The sequence below is a fragment of the Lissotriton helveticus genome, chromosome 5_1 (assembly GCF_964261635.1).
Source record: "Lissotriton helveticus chromosome 5_1, aLisHel1.1, whole genome shotgun sequence".
NCBI classification, from domain to species: Eukaryota; Metazoa; Chordata; class Amphibia; order Caudata; family Salamandridae; genus Lissotriton; species Lissotriton helveticus.
This window is the reverse complement of record NC_136065.1, coordinates 2111661911-2111684195: the sequence shown is the minus strand read 5'-3', so window position 1 is coordinate 2111684195 and position 22285 is coordinate 2111661911. Positions and strand designations below refer to the sequence as shown.

Below are 22285 nucleotides of genomic sequence, written 5' to 3'. Positions count from 1 at the left end.
ACATCCTCCTGGTCATATATATACTGGTGGATCAGACTATAGTCATAGTCCTTTGATAAAGGGAATAGTGACTATGGCTAAAATTGCCGACATTAGTAAGATTCCCGTGGACGAGAAACGAGCATATGATGGTTGGAATGTGACTTGCTACATTACTAGCCTCACTGATAAGGCTAAAGAAAGAAGATCCTTACCAGTCTGGACTGTACCTCATAAAGGTATCCTATGTTTGCAAATAAACGGTCAGAATAATAAGAATAAACAGGAAAAGAATGTTTGTTCTCATACCTATGTCTATTCCCCCTTGATTTCTTCTCCGTTAGTACCTGCCTATTTTTCAGGAACATGCTATATAGCTTTTCTTCTTCCCCCCTAATAATCCACATTTGTATAGCGCACAATCACCCGTTAGGGTCTCTAGGCACTGGGGGCCGTCGGGAAGATTAAGCAAGCTATTGCCCAGAGTCACATGGTGCTGGGCTAACTTGCCGCCGGAGCCGGGGATCGAACCCTGATCCCCAGATTACAGCGTTAGTCGCCCTGGCCGCGGAGCCACACCTCTCCCTACATACACTGCTCCTTCAGGACCCCACAGGAAAAGATATGGTAGAGGGGTTATTGATCCTGGAGACACAGCTGGACAAGAGGGAGGAGACTTTATTAAAGGGTTTCTTCCCTTTTGGGGCCCAATGGTCAATAGCAGAAACATTAGACAGTTGGTTTGTGTTGTCGAGGCTACGATAAATGTAATTTCCGGAGCCTTGAGTAACTTGACGGCTGAACTTCAGGCGGATCGCCTCATGACTTTACAAAACCGAATGGTTTTAGACATTGTCCTTGCTGATAGAGGAGGAGTTTGTAAACTGATTTTGTCTAGTTGCTGCATTTACATTCCTGATAATGCCCCTACAGTATACCAAGCCATCTCCAAGTTGCATGTGATTTCCGAGTCTATTCATCAGGACTCAGGAGATTGGTCTGTGATGGGATGGTTTTGGGGACTACTGTCCACGTGGGGATGGAAAGTGTTAACTTTCCTTGGAATGATTTTAGCCATCATTTTCTCTTGTTGTCTCTGTTTGCAATGTTGTCCTGCCATCTGTGGCCTTTGAGCCACCTTGTGTGTTCCCAAGCCTGTATCACAGAAAACAGAGAACATTAAGATGATGTTGCAGCAACAGCTCAATGACCTCATGACCATTGACATTGACTCAGACTAGCGTGAGTCCTTTGTGTTTTGCCTGAGTAATGGCAAAAGGAGGGTCTGAGGTTCCGTGATTTCCGTCTTCGCTTCGTAGCCAGCCGCCATTTTGTGACAGCTGCCATTTTGTGTTGCCCTCACTCAGGCGACACGGCGAACATAGTGTTTTTGCCTTTTCAGCCGCTCGCCTCTCCTGTTAAAAAGTAACCCTTTATCCTTGTTTATAAAACCGGTGTCAGGGACTGGCCGAGTTAGTTAATCCATGTCTAGACGGATTGAGCCTTGTCTTAATTTTCGTTTGGGTCCCACCATTCTTCCTTTATTTTTATCTTGTTTTACTGGCCTTCACTATTCTCTCCGTGTATTCTCTTGTTACACAACTGTCCTTTGAGGCTCGCAAATACGTCCTGCCACCTGCAAATAGAATTACAGGCACTAGCATTGATTAACTTGAGGGGAGAACACGGGGTCTGAAAGAAGGGCGTGCACGAGATACTCGATAGCTTGTTTTCGAACTTCTCTCATTTGTCAGTTTTGTATGTTTTGGGAGTGGGTATTGTAAATATGTATGGTATAAAAGACTGTTCGCCACGGAATGAAGTGGCAGTCTCCTAAGAATCTACTTTCTGTAACTTCTTGGACAACTGTGCTTAGCTGCAGCTAATAAACCTGATTTTCTACGCCTAATGGAGTGTCTCGTGTCTCTGTCTGATAAGGCAGGTGAACCCAGAGATCTCAGGCGTGCCCTGCGCCGCTAGGCCCATAAGGCCCGGTTCTCCAGTGTAAGGAAGTGGGTTTCTGTTACAGTAACCCCCCACTTTTTGTCTGATACCTGATGCACTTCTAGTTGATGTGTCCTGGGTCCCTGCCAATCAGGTACCCAGGGCCTGTGTTCCTTCCCTAAAAACTGTACTAAAGCCTAAACCCAAGTGGCATCTCTGGCCACATGTCAGCCCCTGGTAAATGGTACCCTAGGTACCAAGGGCATTGTGACCAGAGAAGACCCCTAAGGGCTGCAGCACTTATTGTGCCACCCTCAGGGGCCCTGTACCCTGACACCCACATACTGCCTTTGCAGGCTGAGTGTCCTGGTGCAGAACTAAACAAAGAGTCGACGTGGCACACATCCCTATGTGCCATGCCCACAAACCCACTGCCCTGGCATACATCAGCCACCCCTCCAGCTGGGTGCCCTATGTCAGTGGTGTGGGCACAGGTGCATGAGCCCTGTGCCCCTACAGTACCCAGGGCAATTCCTGGGCACTGTAAGTGCAGTGATGCCATTAAGAGTATATGGTGCTGGGAGCTTGTCATTACGAACTCCACAGCACCATAATGGCTACACTAAAGACTGACAAGTTTGATATCAAACTTCTCAGCACATTAAACCCACACTGATGCCAGTGTGGGATTGAATATAAAATGTACTACAGAGGGCATCTTAAATATGCCCCCTGAAACCTAACCTACAATCCACGTCTTGTCTGAGTGGCTGCCTAGGCTGCCACACAGCAGACTTGTTGCTGGACCCCTGGGTGGAGAGCCCCCAGCTCTCCTGGGCCTGCAACAATGCACATGCTGGGCGAGGTGCTAGGTCTCTTCCCCCAGGATGGGCAGGGGGAAGCTTCAAAGGCATTGCGCCTTTGTGAGTTTCTCCAGGCCACTTGCTGTACTCAGCAAACTGGCCCCCACCAGTTCTGACCCCACTCTGGCGGGAAACCCTCAGTGAGGAAAGGGGGTGTGCCAGCCTGTGCCTACTCCACCCCTCAGGTGGGAGAGGCGAGGTGAAGCACAACTCCGGGATCCGGCCATCTTGAGGATGGGGAGCCCTGCCCAATCAAGAGATAGGCTCCTGTCCCCCTCCCACAGGAGAGGAGCAGGATAGGGGGTGTACCCACCCCAGGACAGGGACCTATTGGTCCCTGCCCTCACTCTACCTGCAACACCCCTAAACTTTTAGTATTTAGGGGCACCCTGAACCTTCCTTTCCCAGGTACCGATACCGAAACAAGCAAGAAGATCAAGAAACAAAAAGACCTGCCGTGCAGCTGCTAAGAAGAGGACGATACCAACTGACTTGGCACCAGCCCTACGGGCCTGTCGACCCTGGAACCTGCTCCTGCAAAACCCAGTCTCCTTCTGTGGTCAGCAACCTTAAAATCCCTAGAGGACCTGACTGCCTTGTGACTCTACCAAGACGGGGACTCCCAGGAGCTGTGGTTCTGCTCAAACAATACCCCTGGCGCCAGCCAGGAACTGGGAATCCAGCCCACTCTGCACCCGCCGAGCCAGGCCTCTGCCTGAGTGAACAAAGACCCTGAAGACGTCCCCCCTGGCGATTCTGATCTGGAATCCAGTGCCCATGGACCATCCTCTACGACCCAGACGACGCCTGCAGCTTCAGGGCAAGGGACCCCTCCAACCGCGACCAGCAGGGGGTAAGATTTCCCAAACTCAAAAGCCCCCTGTGCCCAACTCCTGGGTGCCTACCTATCCCCCAAGATCCCAACTTACCCCTCGAAGTGCTTGGTCGCTTCAGAAGATCCTCCGTCTCCTAGCCTGCAGCCTTTGTTCCCTTTTCAAGATCTCCATTGAGCGCCCGACGGCTCAAAATCTCCCTGCACCCAGCAGCCCGAGCGCCCCTGGCAGTGCAACCTTTGTCCTACCCTACTTCCCCATTTGCCCTGAGCAAGTGACCAGGAGCCCAAGCTCCCACAGCCGCATGGTCTGCTAGCCAGCAGCCACCAACCGAAGGCCCCCTGCCTCTCATTACATAACATTGGCCCAAACTACCTCTGCACCCGGCTGCCCCTGTGCTGCTGAGGGTGTACCAACTGTACCTACCTAACCCTGGGGGACTCCTGAGTCTATGCCCAGAACCTTAACTCTGCCAGTCGAGTACTTACCTAAAAAGCCGATAACTCACTTTTCTTCCATAGGCTAACATTGACTGGTTTCACTTGGAAAATCTTCTAAATGGGGAGTTTTGGAACTTTAAAATATTCACCTAAAATCAGCCGAACAACGAATTCCGATTTACTCACCTGTTATCAGGAGAGACCTCAGTGCTGCACCTTCTAGCCCAGCACAAACCCTGAAAAGTAATTTTAACCGTACTTACCAGTAACTTGAATTTTCTTCCATAGGAAATCATTGACTGCTTTTCTGTGAAATTTCTTTGAAGTGTCGATTTTTTGCAAACTACAAATATTCTTTATAAATCGTACCAAGACACAATTACTTACCTGTTTTAGATATAGGTCCCAGTGCTGAACCTAGGAGTCCAGTACTGAATTAAAAAAGTAACGTGAACATACTTTGCCTACAAATTGAATTTTCTTCCATAGGAAACCATTGACTGTTTATCTGTGAAATTTCTTCTGTCGATTTTTGCAAACTACAAATATTCTTTAAAAATCGTACCAACTACCAAAACGTAATTACTTACCTGTTTTAGATAGAGGTCTCAGTGCTAAACCTAGGAGTCCAGTACTGGATTACAAAAGTAACGTGAACATACTTTACCTGCAAAGTGAATTTCCTTCCATAGGATAACATTGGTAATTTCAGCTGAAAATGTTTCTAAGTGTCAACTTTTAAAATACAATAATATTCCTTAAAAATCACTACTGTAACCAAAACGCTTTTACTGAACTGTTTACAGCTCATGTCCCGGGACTGAATCTAGGATCCAGTCATGTGGTTAGAAAAGTAATCTACAAAGTAACTAACTGCATTTAACTGAAAATTCCCATTGAGCTCAATGTTGCATTGTGTTTGAAATTGTATTGCAACAAACTATTGCATTCAAAAAGTCTATTGCCTATTTGAAAAGTATTTAACTAAAGTAACTCATCCTGAGAAAGTATATTTTGATACCTTGTTGGTTCTAAAATAAAACTATATCTTTTGATACAAAACAATTGGTCTCGCACACTCAAGAACTGAACTCTAGGCCATTTGCTGACGGAGTGTGTACAACAAATGCTTTACACTGTCCTCTGATACTGCCTTACTGCTCGACCAAGTTACCACTTTAGAGAGTAAGGTTATATCTAACTTTAGCCTCTAACATCTGGGACTGTGGACTCAGTACCCACTGTACCTTACTTTGGTCCAGTATATATAGAGCCACTTTCTTACACAATGCCCATGCGCATTACCAGTAATAGGTGGAGTTACTAGAGCTAGTGACTCAAAGACTCCTTAAAGGAGACGGCAAGATGATGCACAGCATGTGTATCTACAGCTACATATGCTACAAACAATGTTCCCTAGCCCTGAATACAATTGCATTTGTGTTTTACAGACAGACACATTCTGAAAACAAGTCGGCGCCGGATGTATTGAGGATGGATTTCGAACTGGCTCAGAGTGCAGAGCACGGGCAAATATCTTTGGCATTGGGAGAGGTACGGTCAGAACAACATTAGAAGGGGGTAAAGCAGTGTTGGCCGGTTCCAGGGATGGGCTTGCTAGCAAACACCCATATGGAGGTCTGGAAGGCTCCTTGGAGCCCCAAGATGAACCAAGGGAGCAGGAGCGAGCAGGACCAGGGCAGAAGATGACAAGCATAGCCTGCGTAAGAGCTGTCAGCAGAGCTAAACATTTTGAAAAAGGAGCAAGTGTCTCAGCCAGCAGCAATCTGCATCAACACCAAAAAGACTTATAGGACTTAGGGGAGGCTGGAGCTGGGGAACAACACCATTGACTAGAAGATCTCTCAAGTGGAAGTGATGCAGGGAAGCAGAAGAATCCTTCTTTCAATACAGATCGTCTTTCTTACCGGCCCTCTTCGGAGACTTTACCAAAGAGAATCAGGAGTGGGACCTAGAGTGGTGGCAGTGCTAGGATTTGCTGCGAGTCCACGCTTTAAAAAACAAAAAGCACCACAACAAACTTTCCTGCTTTTTCTGGAAGGCCTTAGCATGCAAACCTGCAGCCATGTTTAAGCCCACATAACCAGATACAGACATTGTAGGCTCCCAGAGAAACTTAGTGGCAAGAATGACATCTGTTAAACTTTGGTGAGATACTGCAAATATATTACAATGTATACTACTCCGTTACGTCCAATCCAGGAATAATATCAGAGTTACATTGGAGCTGCAGTGCCATCTGTCTGTGCATGAGATTTATTCTGGATCCAGTCTGGGGCCTGGAGAAAACTCCAAAGCTGAGGAATAAAAAGACTAGTAATCTGCAGCTAGAAGTATCCATCAGAAAAACCACAGACACATCGGAGCTCTCGAGGGAGTGAGTGCCAGTACATTAGACTGATCAAATGCCAACCATAAGTAAGGAATGGAAGGGGCACTAGGAATTATGGGCCCTGCTCCAGGAGCAGGGTTCCTGGAGGGGGCAGGTATGGGACATGCAAGTGGAGAATAGGTTTTATCAGACACTCCCAGCTTTGCAGGTGAAGGCCCTCCAACACCAGGAGGACTCAAAGGAGAAAGCCTAGGTTTTGAAATAGACAAATTATTTGAACTGGCAAAACTCATGTAAGTACTGTATGTAACCTTTTGGAACATGGCCTTTATCAACTGTTGAGCAGGGATTATATTTTTCAGCCTTTAACTACAGCCTCAATAAATTAACGAAAGGCGGCTCATGTGATAGCCTTCGCTCCTGGCCCTCTGCCTCAAAGTCTAATATGTGCTACCCAGTCCTATCCCTCCAGTTTCACCAAATCCCAACAAGCCAGCCTCACCGTTCCTCAGCCACCTCTGCTGCTTCGGCTTTCTCCTCGTTGGGGTTTTGCTTCGGACCCTCTTTCTCTAGACGGCTGTAAAGTCCCAGGATCTCCGCCTCAAGGGCCTGAGTGATCCGTCGCTGAGACTTGTACTTGCTCTCTACAGCCTCCAGTTGCCCCCTGCTCGGACACAAAAAGGTAAGATGAGCACAAACTATCAAGCGGCACTGCCACTCACACACCATCCCAGTCTCATAAAACTGAACTAAGTGCAACTGCCCACTGTTCAGGGTGTTAAAGATAATTGCCCACCCCACAACTGCTTGCAGACAAGCGCCAAAAATACTGAACTGGAAAGTGGAGTGCAGTGGTTCCAACCCTTGAGAGCCATGTGCGCTGCGCGTTCCTAACCTGGCCATGCTCTTAACATCCTCCAAGTACTTTTTTTGCTCCAGCAGCAGCAGCTCCTTCTTTGCCACATAGGCCTCCATCTCAGCTATTCCCCTCTGGGCGCTTTCCAGGCTCTGGCTTTGCTTTGCAAGACGAAACTCTGCCTGGTCCTTCTCGTTCTGGAAAGCAAGTTTCAGCATTTCCATCTCCTATGTGAAGGAAAAAAATTCAAACAGCTGAACAAATGCACAACAGCGTCACGAATGGAGCCACATGTTCATGAACAAAGAGATCATTTACTAGGTTGGTGCAACCAACTTGAGTGCAGGTACTGACTGAAGAAAAGAAGTGGTTCAAACGCATGAACTGAGGAGGACGACAAACCAAGGTCCACTTTATAGTTTAGTTCTGGAAAAGCACAAGAGTTAGACGCAGGAAGAGGGCATCCACATCCAATGCGGTGTTCCATTTTAATAGATGTGAGGTAGGTTGCTGTGGCAGAGATGCAGTGCAGGAGGCAAATGGTTAAATACAAGGGTGCACTGAAAACAAACCATGTACGCCACATTTGATGACTTCATGCTTAAATCTGTTCCTTTTAAAAGTACTACAGAGGAGCAAAAAAAGAAATAGGGGCCTGACGGTGAGGAAAGAAGTGAGATTCAAGCGTAGCATAGAAAAAAAGGGATCATGGGTAGTGAACATTAACCACAGAAGGCTCCAGACTAGATAGAATAGGAAGCGGATGCATTAAGTTGCCATTATAATAGCAATGATGCAACAAAATCCATGTGCCTACAGTAGCTCAGGAGCAATGGGGGGGGGGGGGTGAGGAGGGGTCAGCTGGGTGCTGCCTGTGCTTCCAGAGGTTCCCTAGCAAGTGCACAGCTACAAAATAACAGGTGAATCTGCAACTTCCAAAATAGCACCTAGGTGATTGCTGTTCACTGGTGTTAATAGGATGCTAAGTAAAGCAAACCATCTATAAGAACTGCACTAAGAAAGCCAAACATTGCCCTTACTTTGGCCATGCAAGGAGCGGGGAGAGAAATGTAGGTGCATTTGAAATGTTTGCTTAACTTGCAAAACAATATAAGCGGTACCCATTGCTTTCCCTCACCCCGCCAGGCAGATTTGTGGACCTTCCATGCTTTGTGTGCATATACATATTTATATTTTGTGGTGCATACAAGAGAGGTGTATGCAAATGCACGGAGTGCATATATACCTGTGTGGTGTGTGTGCGCTTGTTCTGCAACTGTTCCAGGTAGAGCTCATTCACTTCTCCCAGGACCAGGAGTTGACGGTTCAGGAACTCCATCTGCTGCTGCACAGACTCGCTGTTTGATAGCTAGATAAGGAAATCAGAAAAAGTGAGAAACTACAGAGTCATGATTAGAAAGGAAAATGCTACTTCCCAGTATGCATCTGTTCTTGGCAAGTAGAGCTGCAGAGTTGTACACTTAGCATTAGATCGCCACCTGGTGTTGGGCTCGGATGATTGCATGTTGTTGTCGTCTTGGAAGAAGTCTTTGTAGTCACGAGATAGGTGACTCCTCCCTTGGACGATAGTGCGCATGGGCATCAGCTCCATCCTTAGATTGTTTTTCGCCATGATGGGAAATTATGGAGTTAGTAGAAAGAAGAAAGTATGTCCATGCGTGTATATCTAATTAAGATAAAACTGGAACAGACACAGGTTCCGGGGAGGCGGGAGGGCATGTACAACTCTGCAGCTCAACATGCCGAGAACAGATGCATACTGGTAAGTAGCATTTTCCGTTCGAGGCATATGAGCTGCAGATTGTACACTTAGCATCAATTGTGCAGCAGTGTCTCCCCTAGCGGTGGTCACCTGTGTCTGTTGCAGTAGTTTGAAAGAGTTTTAAGGACAGCTTGGCCTACTGCAGCTTGCTGCTTGGCTTGCACATCAACACAATAGTGTTTAGTGAAGGTGTGTGTTGTAGACCATGTTGATGCCTTGCATATGTCTTCTACAGGAATGTTTCCTAAGAAAGCCATTGAGGCTCCTAGTTTGCGTGTTGATTGCACTCTAGGAGGAACTGTTAATGTGCGTTTTGCTTTGTGATAGCATATTTGTATACATTTAACAATCCACCGTGCAATGCCCGATTTTGAAATGGGATTGCCTTTATGTGGTGGAGCGAAGGCTACAAATAGTTGTTTTGTTTTGCGAAAGGACTTGGTCCTATCTATGTAATAGAGAAGAGCTCTTTTGACATCTAGTGTGTGTAAAGCTCTTTCTGCTACCGAGTCTGGGGTTTGAAAAAACACTGGTAACTCAACTGATTGGGTTAGATGAAAAGGAGTTATTACTTTAGGAAGGAATTTAGGATTAGTTCTTAGAACCACTTTGTTACGGTGTAATTGTAGGAATGGTTCTTGTATAGTGAAAGCTTGAATTTCACTAACTCGAAGAGAGGTAATAGCAACAAGGAAAGCTGTTTTCCATGTAAGAAATTGCAGTTCACATTTGTGTAAAGGTTCAAAAGGGGGTCCCATGAGCCCTGTAAGAACAATGTTTAGGTTCCACACTGGAGAGGGTGGTAACATAGGAGGAATAATTATTTGTAATCCTTCCATAAAAGCTTTTATTGCTGGTACTCGACATGTGTTGTCTGTTTTGCAGATATGCGGCAATGGCTGCAAGATGTAAACGTACAGATGAGGAAGCTAGATTACATCTTTGTAAATGTAGAAGGTAACAAATAATATTTTGGATGGAAGCATCTAAGGGATCAATTTGATTATTATTGCAGTAAATGGCAAATCTTTTCCATTTAGCAGCACAACAAGCTCTAGTAGTAGGTCTTCTGGCTTCTTTAATGATGTAACCAAACTCTAAGACTTAAGGAGCCAGATCGCCAGATTCAGTTGATTTGGATCTGGATGCCGGATGTCTCCATGGTTCTGCGTTAACATCGATGGTGTGAGAGACAGTTTTTGGTGTGGAACTAGAGAGAGTTCTAGCAGTGTGGTGAACCACGGTAGGCGTGCCCATATGGGAGCTACCAGAATCCGTTTTAGAGACTGTTGTCTGAGCTTGCGTACTACCAGTGGTATTAGTGGGGTTGGCGGAAAAGCGTACGCAAATCTGCCTGACCAGTTCATCCATATCGCATTGCCTTTGCACAACGGGTGTGGAAACCTGGCGGTGAAGGTTGGGCATTTTGCGTTTGTGTGTGGCAAACAGGTCTATGTCTGGATGACCCCACTTGTGAAAGTATGGTTGAAGAACGAATAGTTTTCTTACCTGTCGGTGTAGTTTTGCAGCTTGAAGATCTTTCTGGATTCACTATGCTGTGCATTATTCCGCGGTCTTGTGGTTGGGTCCAGATTCGTAGTCTTTTCTTTGTTTTTTTTTTTTTCGTAGCCCAGGTGGGCGTCGGCGTCACACCCCCTTGGGTGTATTTCCGGTGACGTCGGCATGCTTCCTGCGGAAGCTCCCACTCTTGGGCGCCATCTTCGGGTTCTTTTTTTCCATGTTTCTTTCGTTTCCGAAGTAATGGCAATGTTCTATTTAGTTGATATTTTACCGCTTTGTACTTTTAAAAGTCCTTTCTTTTTTGTTAACCACCTCTTCTCTCTCCAGCCTCATCTTTCTGGCGGAGGTGGGTGGGTTCGCTAGTGAATCCAGAAAGATCTTCAAGCTGCAAAACTACACCGACAGGTAAGAAAACTATTCGTTTTGCAGCGTGAATCTTTCTGGATTCACTATGCTGTGCATAGATTTTGTAGCGGTTTCTCATCTCTGTGGCGGCTGGGTGGAAGATGAGCGTTGGGTGTTGAATATGTGCTGTAGCACCTTCTGTCCAACTTGAGCTTCCTTGTTCATTTGTATATCCACACAGTAGTGCTTCGTGAACGTGTGCACCGAAGCCCATGTTGCCGCCAGGCATATGTCCTCTATGGGTGTGTTAGCCAGGAAGGCTATTGTAGCGCCCTTCTTCCTAGTGGAGTGGGCACGTGTCCCCTCTGTCAGCTCTTGTCCTGCACGCTTGTGGCAGAGTTGAATTGTCTGTGCGATCCATCGTGCAATGGTCTTTTTGGTTACTGCTTTCCCCATGAAGCTGTTTGCGAATGACACAAAGAACTGTTTTGTTTTCCTGTGTCCCTTCGTCCTTTCAATGTAGTGCATGACTGCCCTTCTGGCGTCCAGGGTGTGCAGAGCTCGCTCTGCGCTAGTTGTTGGTTTTTGGAAAAAACTCGGTATCTGTATAGACTGGTTCATGTGAAATTTGGATACCACCTTCGGCATGAAGTGTGGGTCAGTCCTCATTACAACTCTTATCATTGTGTATTTGTATGTAGGGTTCTTGTAGCGTCAGCGCTTGAAGCTCGCTTACTCTGCGTAAGGACGTTATTGCAACCAGGAAGGCTGTTTTCATAGTTAGCATCTTTAGGGAGGCCTTGTGAAGTGGTTCAATGGGCTCTTTCATGAGTTCCGTTAGGACTGTGTTCAAGTTCCATGCAGGTGGCGGTGGTGCGATCCTTTTCGCTCCTTCTAGGAATCTCTTCACCACCTGTGATGTGAAGAAACTCCTGCACGTTTCTCCCCTTGTGTAGGCGACTATCGCTGCCAAGTGAACTCTTAAAGAGGATGAGCTAAGGTTCTTCTCCAGCAAGTGCGTCAGGTACCTTAGCACTGTGGAGTCCCTCTTCATTTTATTGTGAAGTCTTTCTTGTCTGCACCATATTGTGAATCTTTTCCATTTCGCAACGTAGCACTTCCGAGTGCTGGGCCTTCGTGCCTCCCGAAGGACCCTCAGGGTTCTTTCTGGCTGTCTCAAATGTGCGAACTCTAGGTCCTCAGGAGCCACGCTACTAGGCTCATGCTCTCTGGCTCTTGATGTAGTACCTCTCCGTTCTGCATGGAGAGTAGGTCTTTCCTCCTGCTGAATCTGTGGGGTGCACACTGTGTCATCTCCATGATCTGCGAGTACCATGTCTGCCTCGCCCACTGTGGTGCGACCAGTATTAGTGTCATGTTGCTCGCTCTGCACTTGCTCAGCACTTTGTGCATCAGAGGTATCGGGGGAAAGGCGTAAGCAAATGTCCTTGACCAATCTATCCATAGGGCATTCCCCAGTGACCCCTCCTCGGGCTGCCTGGATGCGAAGTTTTGGCATTTTGCATTCTGGCGTGTGGCAAACAGGTCCACCGATGGTGTCCCCCATCTGTCGAACAGGCACCTTGTCTCCTGAGCATTGAGCTCCCACTCGTGGGATGCCGATGTCTGCCTGCTGAGCCAATCGGCTTGTATGTTGTCCTTCCCTGGTAGGTGTATGGCTAGCAGGTCTATCTTGAGAGGGATGGCCCATCTCCATATCTCCTGCGCCAGCGTTGAAAGCGGGGCTGACTGTGTGCCCCCCTGCTTGTTGATGTAGAACATCGCAGTGGTGTTGTCTGTTTGTATCAACACCTTGTGTTTGTACAGTCTTGTTTGAAAGGCTTTCAGTGCAAGGAAGATTGTCTTCAATTCTAGGTAATTGATGTGCTTTGCCGCATCTGTTGGCGTCCACAGTCCCCTCACCTTGAGGTCCTCCATGTGAGCGCCCCATCCCTTCAGGGATGCGTCTGTGGTGATGGTCACTGTTGGCGTTGGGGGCGTTAGAGGCTTTCCCCTTGTTATGTTCTTCATGGTCCACCATGCTATCTCCTTCTGCACTGCGTGCGTTACAACCACTAGATCCTCCCAACCGCCTGTAGCTTGTGACCATTGCTCCTGTAGCCATTCTTGAATGGGTCTCATGTGGAGTCGTACATTTGGTACCAGGTGGATGCATGATGCCATCATGCCCATGATCTTGCTCGCAGTCCTCACTGTCCGAGCTTGTCCCTTCCGGTAGAGGCGAGTTTCCTTCACCAGCGCCCTCGCCCTCTTCTCGCTGGGGAACACCTTGCCCTGTAAGGTGTTGATCTGTGCTCCCAGGAAGATCTTGACTTGTTCCGGCTCCATTGATGATTTCTTCCAATGGATGGAGAACCCCAGGCTTATGAGCGTGCTCGTCACTGTATGTGCGTGCTGCTTGCATTTCTGGTATGAGTTTGCTTTCACCAGCCAGTCGTCCAGGTAAGGGTATACGTGTATTCCTTGCCTTCGTAGGTGCGCTGCGACTGCTGCGAGGCACTTTGTGAAAACTCTTGGTGCTGATTTTAGTCCGAAGGCCAGTGTCGTGAACTGGTAGTGGCTTTCTCCAATGGTGAACCTGAGCATGTGTTTGTGCTTTCTGTTCATTGGGATGTGCAGGTAGGCGTCTTTGAGGTCTGTTGTGACCATGAAGTCCCCGGTCTGCAATTGTGGGAGCACCTCTTGCAGGGAGGTCATTTTGAATTTTTGCGTTCTTATGAATTTGTTCAGGAACCGTAAGTCCAGAATGGGTCTCATTGTCTCGTCTACTTTTGGTACCAGGAAGTACATTGAGTATATTCCTGTGTTTCTTTCCTTGAAGGGTACCCGTTCTATGGCCTGCTTCCGCAGGAGTTCCTTTGCCTCCTCCTGAAGACACTGCAGCTGCTTGCTTGCTAGTGTTTTTCTTTTTGGTTTTCTGCTTATTGGCCTCCCCTCCAACTCTATGCAGTATCCGAATTGGATAATGTTGAGGATCCATTTGTCTGATGTGATTTCTCTCCATTTCTGGAGGTAAAATCTTAATCTTCTTCCAACTGGTGTTATGTGGTCGTAGGTGTCTATTTTGTCCTGACCCCTCTGTACGTGCTGCCCCTTGGGATCTTTTCTGTGGGCGGGCACACGTAGTTTTTTGAAGTCACTTAGAGGCGGGCTGCTGCCCCCCTCTTCTATTTTGTCCCCGTCCATTTCTCCTTCGAAAGGACTGGCCTCTTTGTTGGTACTGCCAGGACTGCTTCTGCTGACCATGCTGAGCCTGCGAGTCTGCCTGGTGCGTTTGCTGGAAAGCCTGGTGTGATGTACCTGGCTGGTTTCTGCCTCTCCCGCCGGGCCTCCGTGATGGGGTGCCCCTCTTGTTCCCTCTGAACTGCAATGCTCCCATGGATCTTGCTGTTTCGTTATCTTTTTTCAGTTGACTGAGCGTTTCATCAACTGTTGTTCCGAAAAGCGTGTTGCCGTTGAACGGTGTGTTCAGGATACTGTGTTGCACCTCCGGTTTGAAACCTGAGATCCTGAGCCAGGCGTGCCTCCTTTCCGTGACACCCATCATCATAAGCCTGCTGGCGGTGTCAGCCCCATCCAGGGCCGTCTTAAGGCAAGAATTTGCCGCGTTTTTTCCTTCTTCAACCAGCTTTTCGGCCTTCTGCCTGGCATCCTGGGGCAGGTCCTTCACCAACTGCCCCAGCCCTTCCATGATCTGGTACATGTGCCTGTTTATCAGGGCGTTGGAATTAGCCATGCGCCAGTGGGTTGCGGCATTCCGTTCGATCCTTCTGCCCACCAGATCCATCCTTTTGCTCTCCTTATCCGGTGGCGGACCCGAGGTAGTGGGTACGTTAGCCCTCCTCCTTGCTGTGGCCGTGATAATGGAGTCTGCGGAGACCGTGCCCTGAATGTAGGCCGGGTACTTCTCAGTTCTGGGAGTTACTGCCTTGCATGTTGCGGGTTCCCTGAATGCTTCCTTCCCCTGAGCCAAGACGCTTTCGAGCATTGGAAGGAACTGGCTCCTCGTTTGTGTTGGGAGCAATGTCTCCAGAAGGAAGTCTGCTTTTTGCTTCTCTTCGTCGAGCTTGAGCTTGAAAGCTGCTGCGGCAGATTGTATCACCGAGTTGTAGGCCCCGATGTCGTCCGGCGGCGAGGGCCTCGAGGGGTAAGTGTCGACCACCTCCTCCGGGCTGTCTGTGTCGACATCTATGTAATCTACCTCCTGTAGGTCAGAGGGTGCCGAATCTGTGTCCGTCCTGCTTTACTCTTTCTCCCCATAGTTGTAGCTATCGTAGGGATTCTCGTACTCCTCCTGGTCGTCGATCACCTCGACGTCCTGGTCTTGTTCCTCGGCGACTTCGGCGATCTCTTCTTCCTCCTCGACCGCCTCCACCACCGGTGGCTTGGTCTTGTGAGGGATCGTGAAGGCTTACATCTCTGCATCGAAATCTTTCTTCCGCTGCATGATGTTCTCCATTTCGGCCTCGAGGCGCCTTCTCTTCTTCTCCATCTCGGCCGCGTGTTCCGCGTCGGATGGGTCGGCTGTTCTTTTCGGCGGATGGCTCGGCGTCGTGCCTTTCGGTGTCGAAGTTTTCGACGTCGACGTCAAACCGGATTTTGGGTCTCTGGTCATCGTCGTCAGTTTTGGGTCTCTCCCTCGGCGTCGATCAATCCTTTTCGGGGACGATTTTCGACGTTTTCTACTGATCAGCAGCTCTCGGCGCCGGGGACTCCTTCTCAGAGGATCCGCTGGGCCTGGGAGTAGTCGCGGATGCCGCCTTTTTTGGCGTCGGCGCTTTCGGGGTCTTGCCCTCGATTTTTCTTGACTCAGAGTCTCTCGGGTTCTTGGGGGCCGAAGAGTCTCCTACCTTGTCAGAAGTCTTCGTGTAATCGGTCTCTACGACCGTGTAGCTGTCGTCTTCGGCGGCAGCGTTGTCTTCTTCCTCGGAGGACATCCCCAGCTCGTAGAGGGACGGAGTCGGGGCCTTCCCCTGCAGGGTGGCGTGTGCTACCCTCTGCCTCGTCTCTCACACGAAGGGTCTTCGGGGCGAAGGCGGAACAGGCGTTGCAGTCTCCGCTTTCGTGGTTCAACGGTAGGCAAAGGTTGCATACCGGGTGCTGGTCCTTCTGCGCGTACTTGTGGTGGCAGTTACGGCAGAACTTGAACGGCGTGTTGTCCATCATCGAGCGTCCAGGGCCTCCCTGGTCGCGTGTTCGTCGACGGTCGTCGAGGATCTCGATGAAAAACGCTTTCTCCTTGCTGACTGTTCGTCGATGAAGTCCCCTGGAGTCTTCAGATGACTTCTCCTCATCTTTTCTGTATTTTCTTTCTTCTTTCTCCAAAAATGTCTGGAGCCCAAACGGGAACGATCCAGACCCGACCGCGGGAAAAAAGAATCTGAAGATGGCGCCCAAGAGTGGGAGCTTCCGCAGGAAGCATGCCGACGTCACCGGAAATACACCCAAGGGGGTGTGACGCAGACGCCCACCTGGGCTACGAAAACCCCCCCAAAAAAAAACAAAGAAAAGACTACGAATCCGGACCCAACCACAAGACCGCGGAATAATGCACAGCATAGTGAATCCAGAAAGATTCACGCTGCAAAACTTGCAGATGTAGTTCCCATTCGTGAATATGTAGTGTCTGTCGACTTAACAGATCGGCTATCTGATTGTGAACTCGTGGAAGGTGTTCTGCAAGCAGATATATCTTTTGTGGAATGGCCCATCTCCAAGTGTTTTGTGCGAGCTGGGACAGTTGCAGGGAATGTGTGCCTCCTTGTTTCTGTACGTAGTACATGGCTGTCATGTGGTCTGTCCGGATTAAGACAGCTTTGTTCTGTATGTGCACTTGGAAGGACTTTAGTGCCAGGAAAATTGCCAGCAACTCTAGGTGATTGATGTGATGCACCCTTTGTTGAGCAGTCCATCTTCCCTGAGTTGTGTGGTGGTGCGGATGTGCTCCCTATCCTGTCAGGGATGCGTCTGTTGTCAGTACTATTTGTGGAATAGGTTCGCGGAACGGCCGCCCTCTGGACAGGTTTTTGGTGTTCCACCACTGCAGAGAGCGATGTGTGCGGCTGTCACCAGGTCTGTTAGTTGACCTTGTGCCTGATTCCACTGTTGTGCTAGACATTCCTGCAATGGACGCATTTGCAGTCTTGCATACGGTACAATAAAAATGCAACATGCCATCATGCCTATTAATTGCATGAACACTCTGGCTGGGAGTGCTGATTTTGAAACCTTGTGACTAAGGCTTGAACGCTCTGTATCCTGTCTGGACTGGGATAAGCTAGCGCTGTAATGGTGTTTATGGTAGCCCCTAGGTATTGATGTACATGAGAGGGCTGTAGATGTGACTTGGTGTGGTTTATTGTAAACCACAAGTTGTGAAGTGTGTGGGATGGGTGTTGAACACACTTGTTGAATGACTTGGCTTTTATGAGCCAATCGTCTAAGTAAGGGAAGACATGGATATGTTGTCTTCTGAGATGTGCTGCTACTACTGCTAAGCACTTTGTGAACACTGTTGGTGCAGTTGTTACCCCGAATGGAAGGACTTTGAATGAATAGTGTTGTCCTTCTAGCACAAACCTGAGATACTTCCTGTGAGAAGGATGTATGGGAATGTGACAGTAGGCGTCTTTGAGGTCTAATGTAGTGAGGAAATCGCCTTGTTGCAGTAAGGGGAGCACTTGTTGTAAAGTGATCATGTGAAAATGATCTGAGTGTATATACAGATTGAGAGACCTCAAATCTAGAATTGGTCTTAGCGTCCCATCCTTTTTGGGTATTAGGAAGTAGAGTGAATAGACCCCTGTTCCTTGCTGTTGCAATGGAACTAGCTCTATTGCATCTTTTTGTAGCAATGAGAGAACCTCTTGTTGGAGCAGCTTCTGTGGACATTGGACGCTGTCTGGGTGGTATATTTGGAGGGGTAGCTATAAGTTCTAGGCAGTAACCATACTGGATAATCTGTCTTACCAACTTGTCTGTTGTGATGGAATTCCAGACAGGCAGAAACTGTGCTAATCTCCCCCCTACAGGAGTGGTATGCTGTTGGGGGAGCTGAAGGAAGTCACTGTTTAGCAGTGGAAGAGGATCGATTGTTGTTGTTACCTCGACCTCTTCCCTTATTGTTATTACCTCTGTAGCCCCCTCTAAAGTATCCTTTATTAGAGGATGCTTGTGTACTATTTTTTAAAGGAAGCTGAATTGTCTGCTCCAGCTTGTTTGGAGCCTCCTCTGTAGAAGGAGCGACGAAAGGAGCCTCTTGCTTGGGTGGACTGCAAAGCTCCCATATACTTGGCTGTGTCAGTGTCTTTTTTCATTTTTTCAAGAGCTGTGTCTACTTCTGGACCAAACAACTGGTGTTGGTTGAATGGTTGATTTAAGATAGTAGGCTGTACCTCTTGCTTAAATCCTGAAATGCATAGCCACGCATGACGTCTAAGAAGGACACTGGTGTTTATTGCCCTGGATGCAGTGTCTGCTACATCTAGTGTGTATTTAATGGAGGCGTTCGATATAAGCTTACCCTCCTGTATGAGGTCATCTGCTTGTGCTTTATATTGATCAGGCAGATGTTGTAATAGCTTTTGTAACTGATCATAGTGAGCCCTATCATATCTTGCGAGGAGGGCATGTGTGTTAGCAATGCGCCATGCATTACTAGATTGGGCAGCTATTCTTTTCCCTGAAACATCTATGATTTTGGATTCTTTATCAGGAGGCGGTGCTTCCCCTGATGTTTGTGAATTCGCTCTTTTCCTAGCGTTTGAAACTACTAGGGAGTCTAATGGTAGCTGTCCCTTAGGGTAAGCAGGATCTGCAGGAGCTGCTCTGTACTTTCTCTCTCCTTGGGTTTATGATTCAGGATCTTTAAACACTTCTGGGGCATGTTTAATAACTCCTTTAATCATTGGCAGTATTTGTACAGATTTTTGGGAATGTTCAAGTGTCTAGTGAAAAGTCCTCTTCTGCCTCATCTGAACGCATGGTGACATTGTGATAGATGGCAGCCCTATTAATTAAGTGTCCAACCCCAATATTGTCTTCTGGAGGAGAAGGTTTAGATGGATATATGTGTGGGTCAGGAATATCTGGTATATCCTGTGGGTTTGGATACTCCCAGTCTGGTGAACCTGTTGGGTAGGGAAAAGGGTCATCTGGGTCTTTGCTTTCCCCCATGCTATATTGATCATCATCAGCATCTTGAGGAGGTGTATGTTGTGGAGAAGGAAGAGGAGAATTTTGAGGTGAAATGTTTAAAGGGATAGCAGGAGAGGGAGATACAGGAGAAGAAGGGTGCATAGGAGATGTGGCAGAGTTCTTCTTCTTGACAGGTACTGGAGGTGTAGGTGCTGTATCGGACTTTTTCTTCCTGTGTGGTGTGGTGGAAACAGGCCCAGTTTCTGGGTCTATGTATATCCTCTTTTGCAAAGGATCAGGTCTAAAAAGCTCCTCTTCTTCAGAACTTGCTTTCGACGCCGATTCTTTCGGCTCCGGGATGGGGTTTTGCTTGTCTTTAGCCTTAGGAGTTGTTGAATAGTCCTTTGACATAGTTTTCAGCACCGAGGGTATAGTTTTCGGTGTCGAGGCCTGGTTCGAGGGCTGAGAGACTTCAGTAGCAGGCTTTGTAGGTTTCGTCACCGCAGATTTTGGACTGGAAGCTGTTTTGTCGGCTTAGAAGAGTCGAACACAGGCTTCATTGGTTTTGGTGCTATATTGTCTTTAGGAGTCGACGGTTTCTGAATCTTTTTGTGAACCGGGAATTTTCTGTTTCGGTGCCGAGGGAGCTGGTTGTATCGGCACGTACGGTTTGCTCGGTATGGAGCTACCGGAAGGCTTTAATATTTTCTTCGGAGCAGAGCCCGATGGCGGGGCTTTCGAAGCAATGTCTCGGTCTCGACTGGGCCCCAAAGGCGAAGTTTTGACCTTAGCCTTTGGTTTAGGTGTTGGGGCTGGGGTAGGGACAGTCGTACTCACGCGTTGACCTGATGGTATGGAGTCATCAGAGTCGTCTGCCTGAGATACGATCTGGAGATCATTGGAATCTTCCTCAGGGACACATGGACCTTCGTTGAAGATATCCACCGGTTCCGGAGCTGATCTCGGCATGTCCCGTCGACGGGCCCTCCGATCTTGAATGGTCTTTTGGATCGAAAGGACGCACAAGCTGTACAGCTCGACTCGTCGTGTTCCGGTGACAAACACAGGTTACACACCTCGTGATGGTCGCTGTGTGGAAATTCTGCTCCACACCCGGGGCATCTTTTAAATGGTGTCCTTTCCATGAGGTGTAGGCCTCACCACGTGGGTAGGCCCGACGGCCCACGTCTATGACCGGAATCGAAGTGATGAGGTCGAGTCTATGTATATTGAAGTTAAAGTTTGTTTTTAGAAAAAATTTTGCGAGTCGAAGTCTTTGAAAAGTAGATTTTCGAACCGGAGCGGAAAAGTTGCATCCGAACCCAGTGGCGGAAAAAAACAATCTAAGGATGGAGCCGATGCCCATGCGCACTATCGTCCAAGGGAGGAATCACCTATCTCGTTGACTACAAAGACTTCTTCCAAGACGACAACAACATGCAATCATCCGAGCCCAACACCAGGTGGCGATCTAATGCCAAGTGTGCACAATCTGCAGCTCATATGCCTCGAACACGGTATTTTGTTTTTTAACAGTGCACAGTTTGTCATGAACAGCACACATCACAAACTATACTCATTTCAGCACAACTAAACTACTTTACTTCCCTATACAGGACGAGAACTGGCAGCCTCAAGACTGACATAGGCTGTAAAAGACGATTATCTGAGGACCTAAAAGCTATAAAGTGCAAGTTAATGAAACAAAATAAAAAGTACCTATTTAATATATATGGCAAGAGGGAAGTGTGTGTGTGTGTGTGTGTGTGTGTGTGTGTGTGTGTGTGTGTGTGTGTGTGCGCACGTACATATACACACCTTTCTGGGCAAATTTTTCATTTAAAAACATTTATTGCATTTGATGTTGTTTGCACAAGTATAACATAACGTTCACTTTATTATAGTTTTAGTGTATCAATTATTCACATATATGTATTTATACATGGTTGAAAAAACAATTTCTTTTGAAGTGAAGGTGCAACAAGATTAGACTATTGTAAGGAAATGGGGTGTATTATATGGTGTAGTTGTGTGACCTCACCATGTAATTGTGTGACTTGCATATAGTTCACTACAAACCCTTTAGGGCCACTTTCGTTTGGTACACCTTAACTCAACCCTGGGTAGCTGTGGCTCTGAGCAGTCAGGCTTACACAAAGTGTAAAGCATTTAAACAGCACCAAAACAACTGAAAAAAAGAATGACACTTTAAGAAATCTGACACCAATTCATAAAAATAAGCGTAGGTTTTTATGAATTTTTAGTCAAACAAAAAAGTTCCATTGGATGGTTACGGAGATACAAATTTTACAAAGTATAGTAAATCCAAAAACTTTCCACTCAACCGCTAACAAGCACTGACAATTTTAACAAAGTTGACACTTTGATACTTACCAAAGTGTTTTCTTGAAATCGTTACTATGTGGTTACTTTGGGCAACCAAAACCAGCAGGGAGCCAATTAGGGGGACTAGCAAAAGCTACCTCCTCTTTGTAGGGTTGTTTGAGTTATCTACTGCTATTTTGCACATTCATCCGGCTCAATCCGGGTTCAGAGCCTCTTATAGTACTGAATCTGCCCTGTTGGAAGTCTCGGAAGCCATTCGGGAGTGCTTGGATTCAGGCAGTAGGGCAGCTCTAATTTTGTTAGGCCTCTCGGCAGCATTAGACACTGCCCCCCCACTCTCTGCTGCTAACCCGCCTTTCAGATATGGGAATTTCAGGCGCTGCCCTGAGTTGGCTGAAATCATTTTTGGAGAGGTGTACACAACAGGTCTGGATTCCCTGTTTTCCTCCTCGCCTCAGAAGGCAACTACTGGGGTGCCTCAGGGGTCCTCTATGAGCCCCCCTTTTAAAAAAAATTTCTATGTCATTCCTCTGATTCACTTGGCTGAAGAGTTTGGAAGCCAAAATGATAGCATATGCTGATGACACTCGGCTTCTGTTTACCTGGGGAAAATCAGAGTTTTCCACGTCCTTGGCCAGAAATGGTTTGTCAGCAGTCTTTCAATGGCTATCCTCAGCACAGCTTAAATGTAACGAGGACAAATCATAAATCCTCCTCCTTAATGGAACCTTTCCCCCCAGTTCAGGGAAGTACTATGGCCAGTCGAATTACCATTGCCAGTCTCGAAGGGGTAACCCGCTAAGAATCTTTGAGTCTGGTTGAACAGATGAAGTAGAGTCGATGTTTGTTGATATCGGAAGTTGTT

At 47.5% G+C, this 22285-nt stretch overlaps 1 protein-coding gene across 3 annotated transcripts in view; it reads right to left on the bottom strand.

Annotated features, from left to right (window-relative positions):
- TSC1 (TSC complex subunit 1) overlaps window positions 1-22285 on the bottom strand; it is a 206047-nt gene that overhangs the window by 16617 nt on the left and 167145 nt on the right. For all 3 annotated transcript variants that reach the window (XM_078646165.1, XM_078646164.1, XM_078646166.1), the window contains exons 19-21: window positions 8515-8637; window positions 7308-7495; window positions 6915-7076 (exon numbers count right to left, since the gene is read on the bottom strand). In XM_078646165.1, coding sequence (XP_078502291.1) covers window positions 6915-7076; window positions 7308-7495; window positions 8515-8637 — 473 coding nt within the window. The remainder of the gene's footprint in view (window positions 1-6914; window positions 7077-7307; window positions 7496-8514; window positions 8638-22285) is intronic.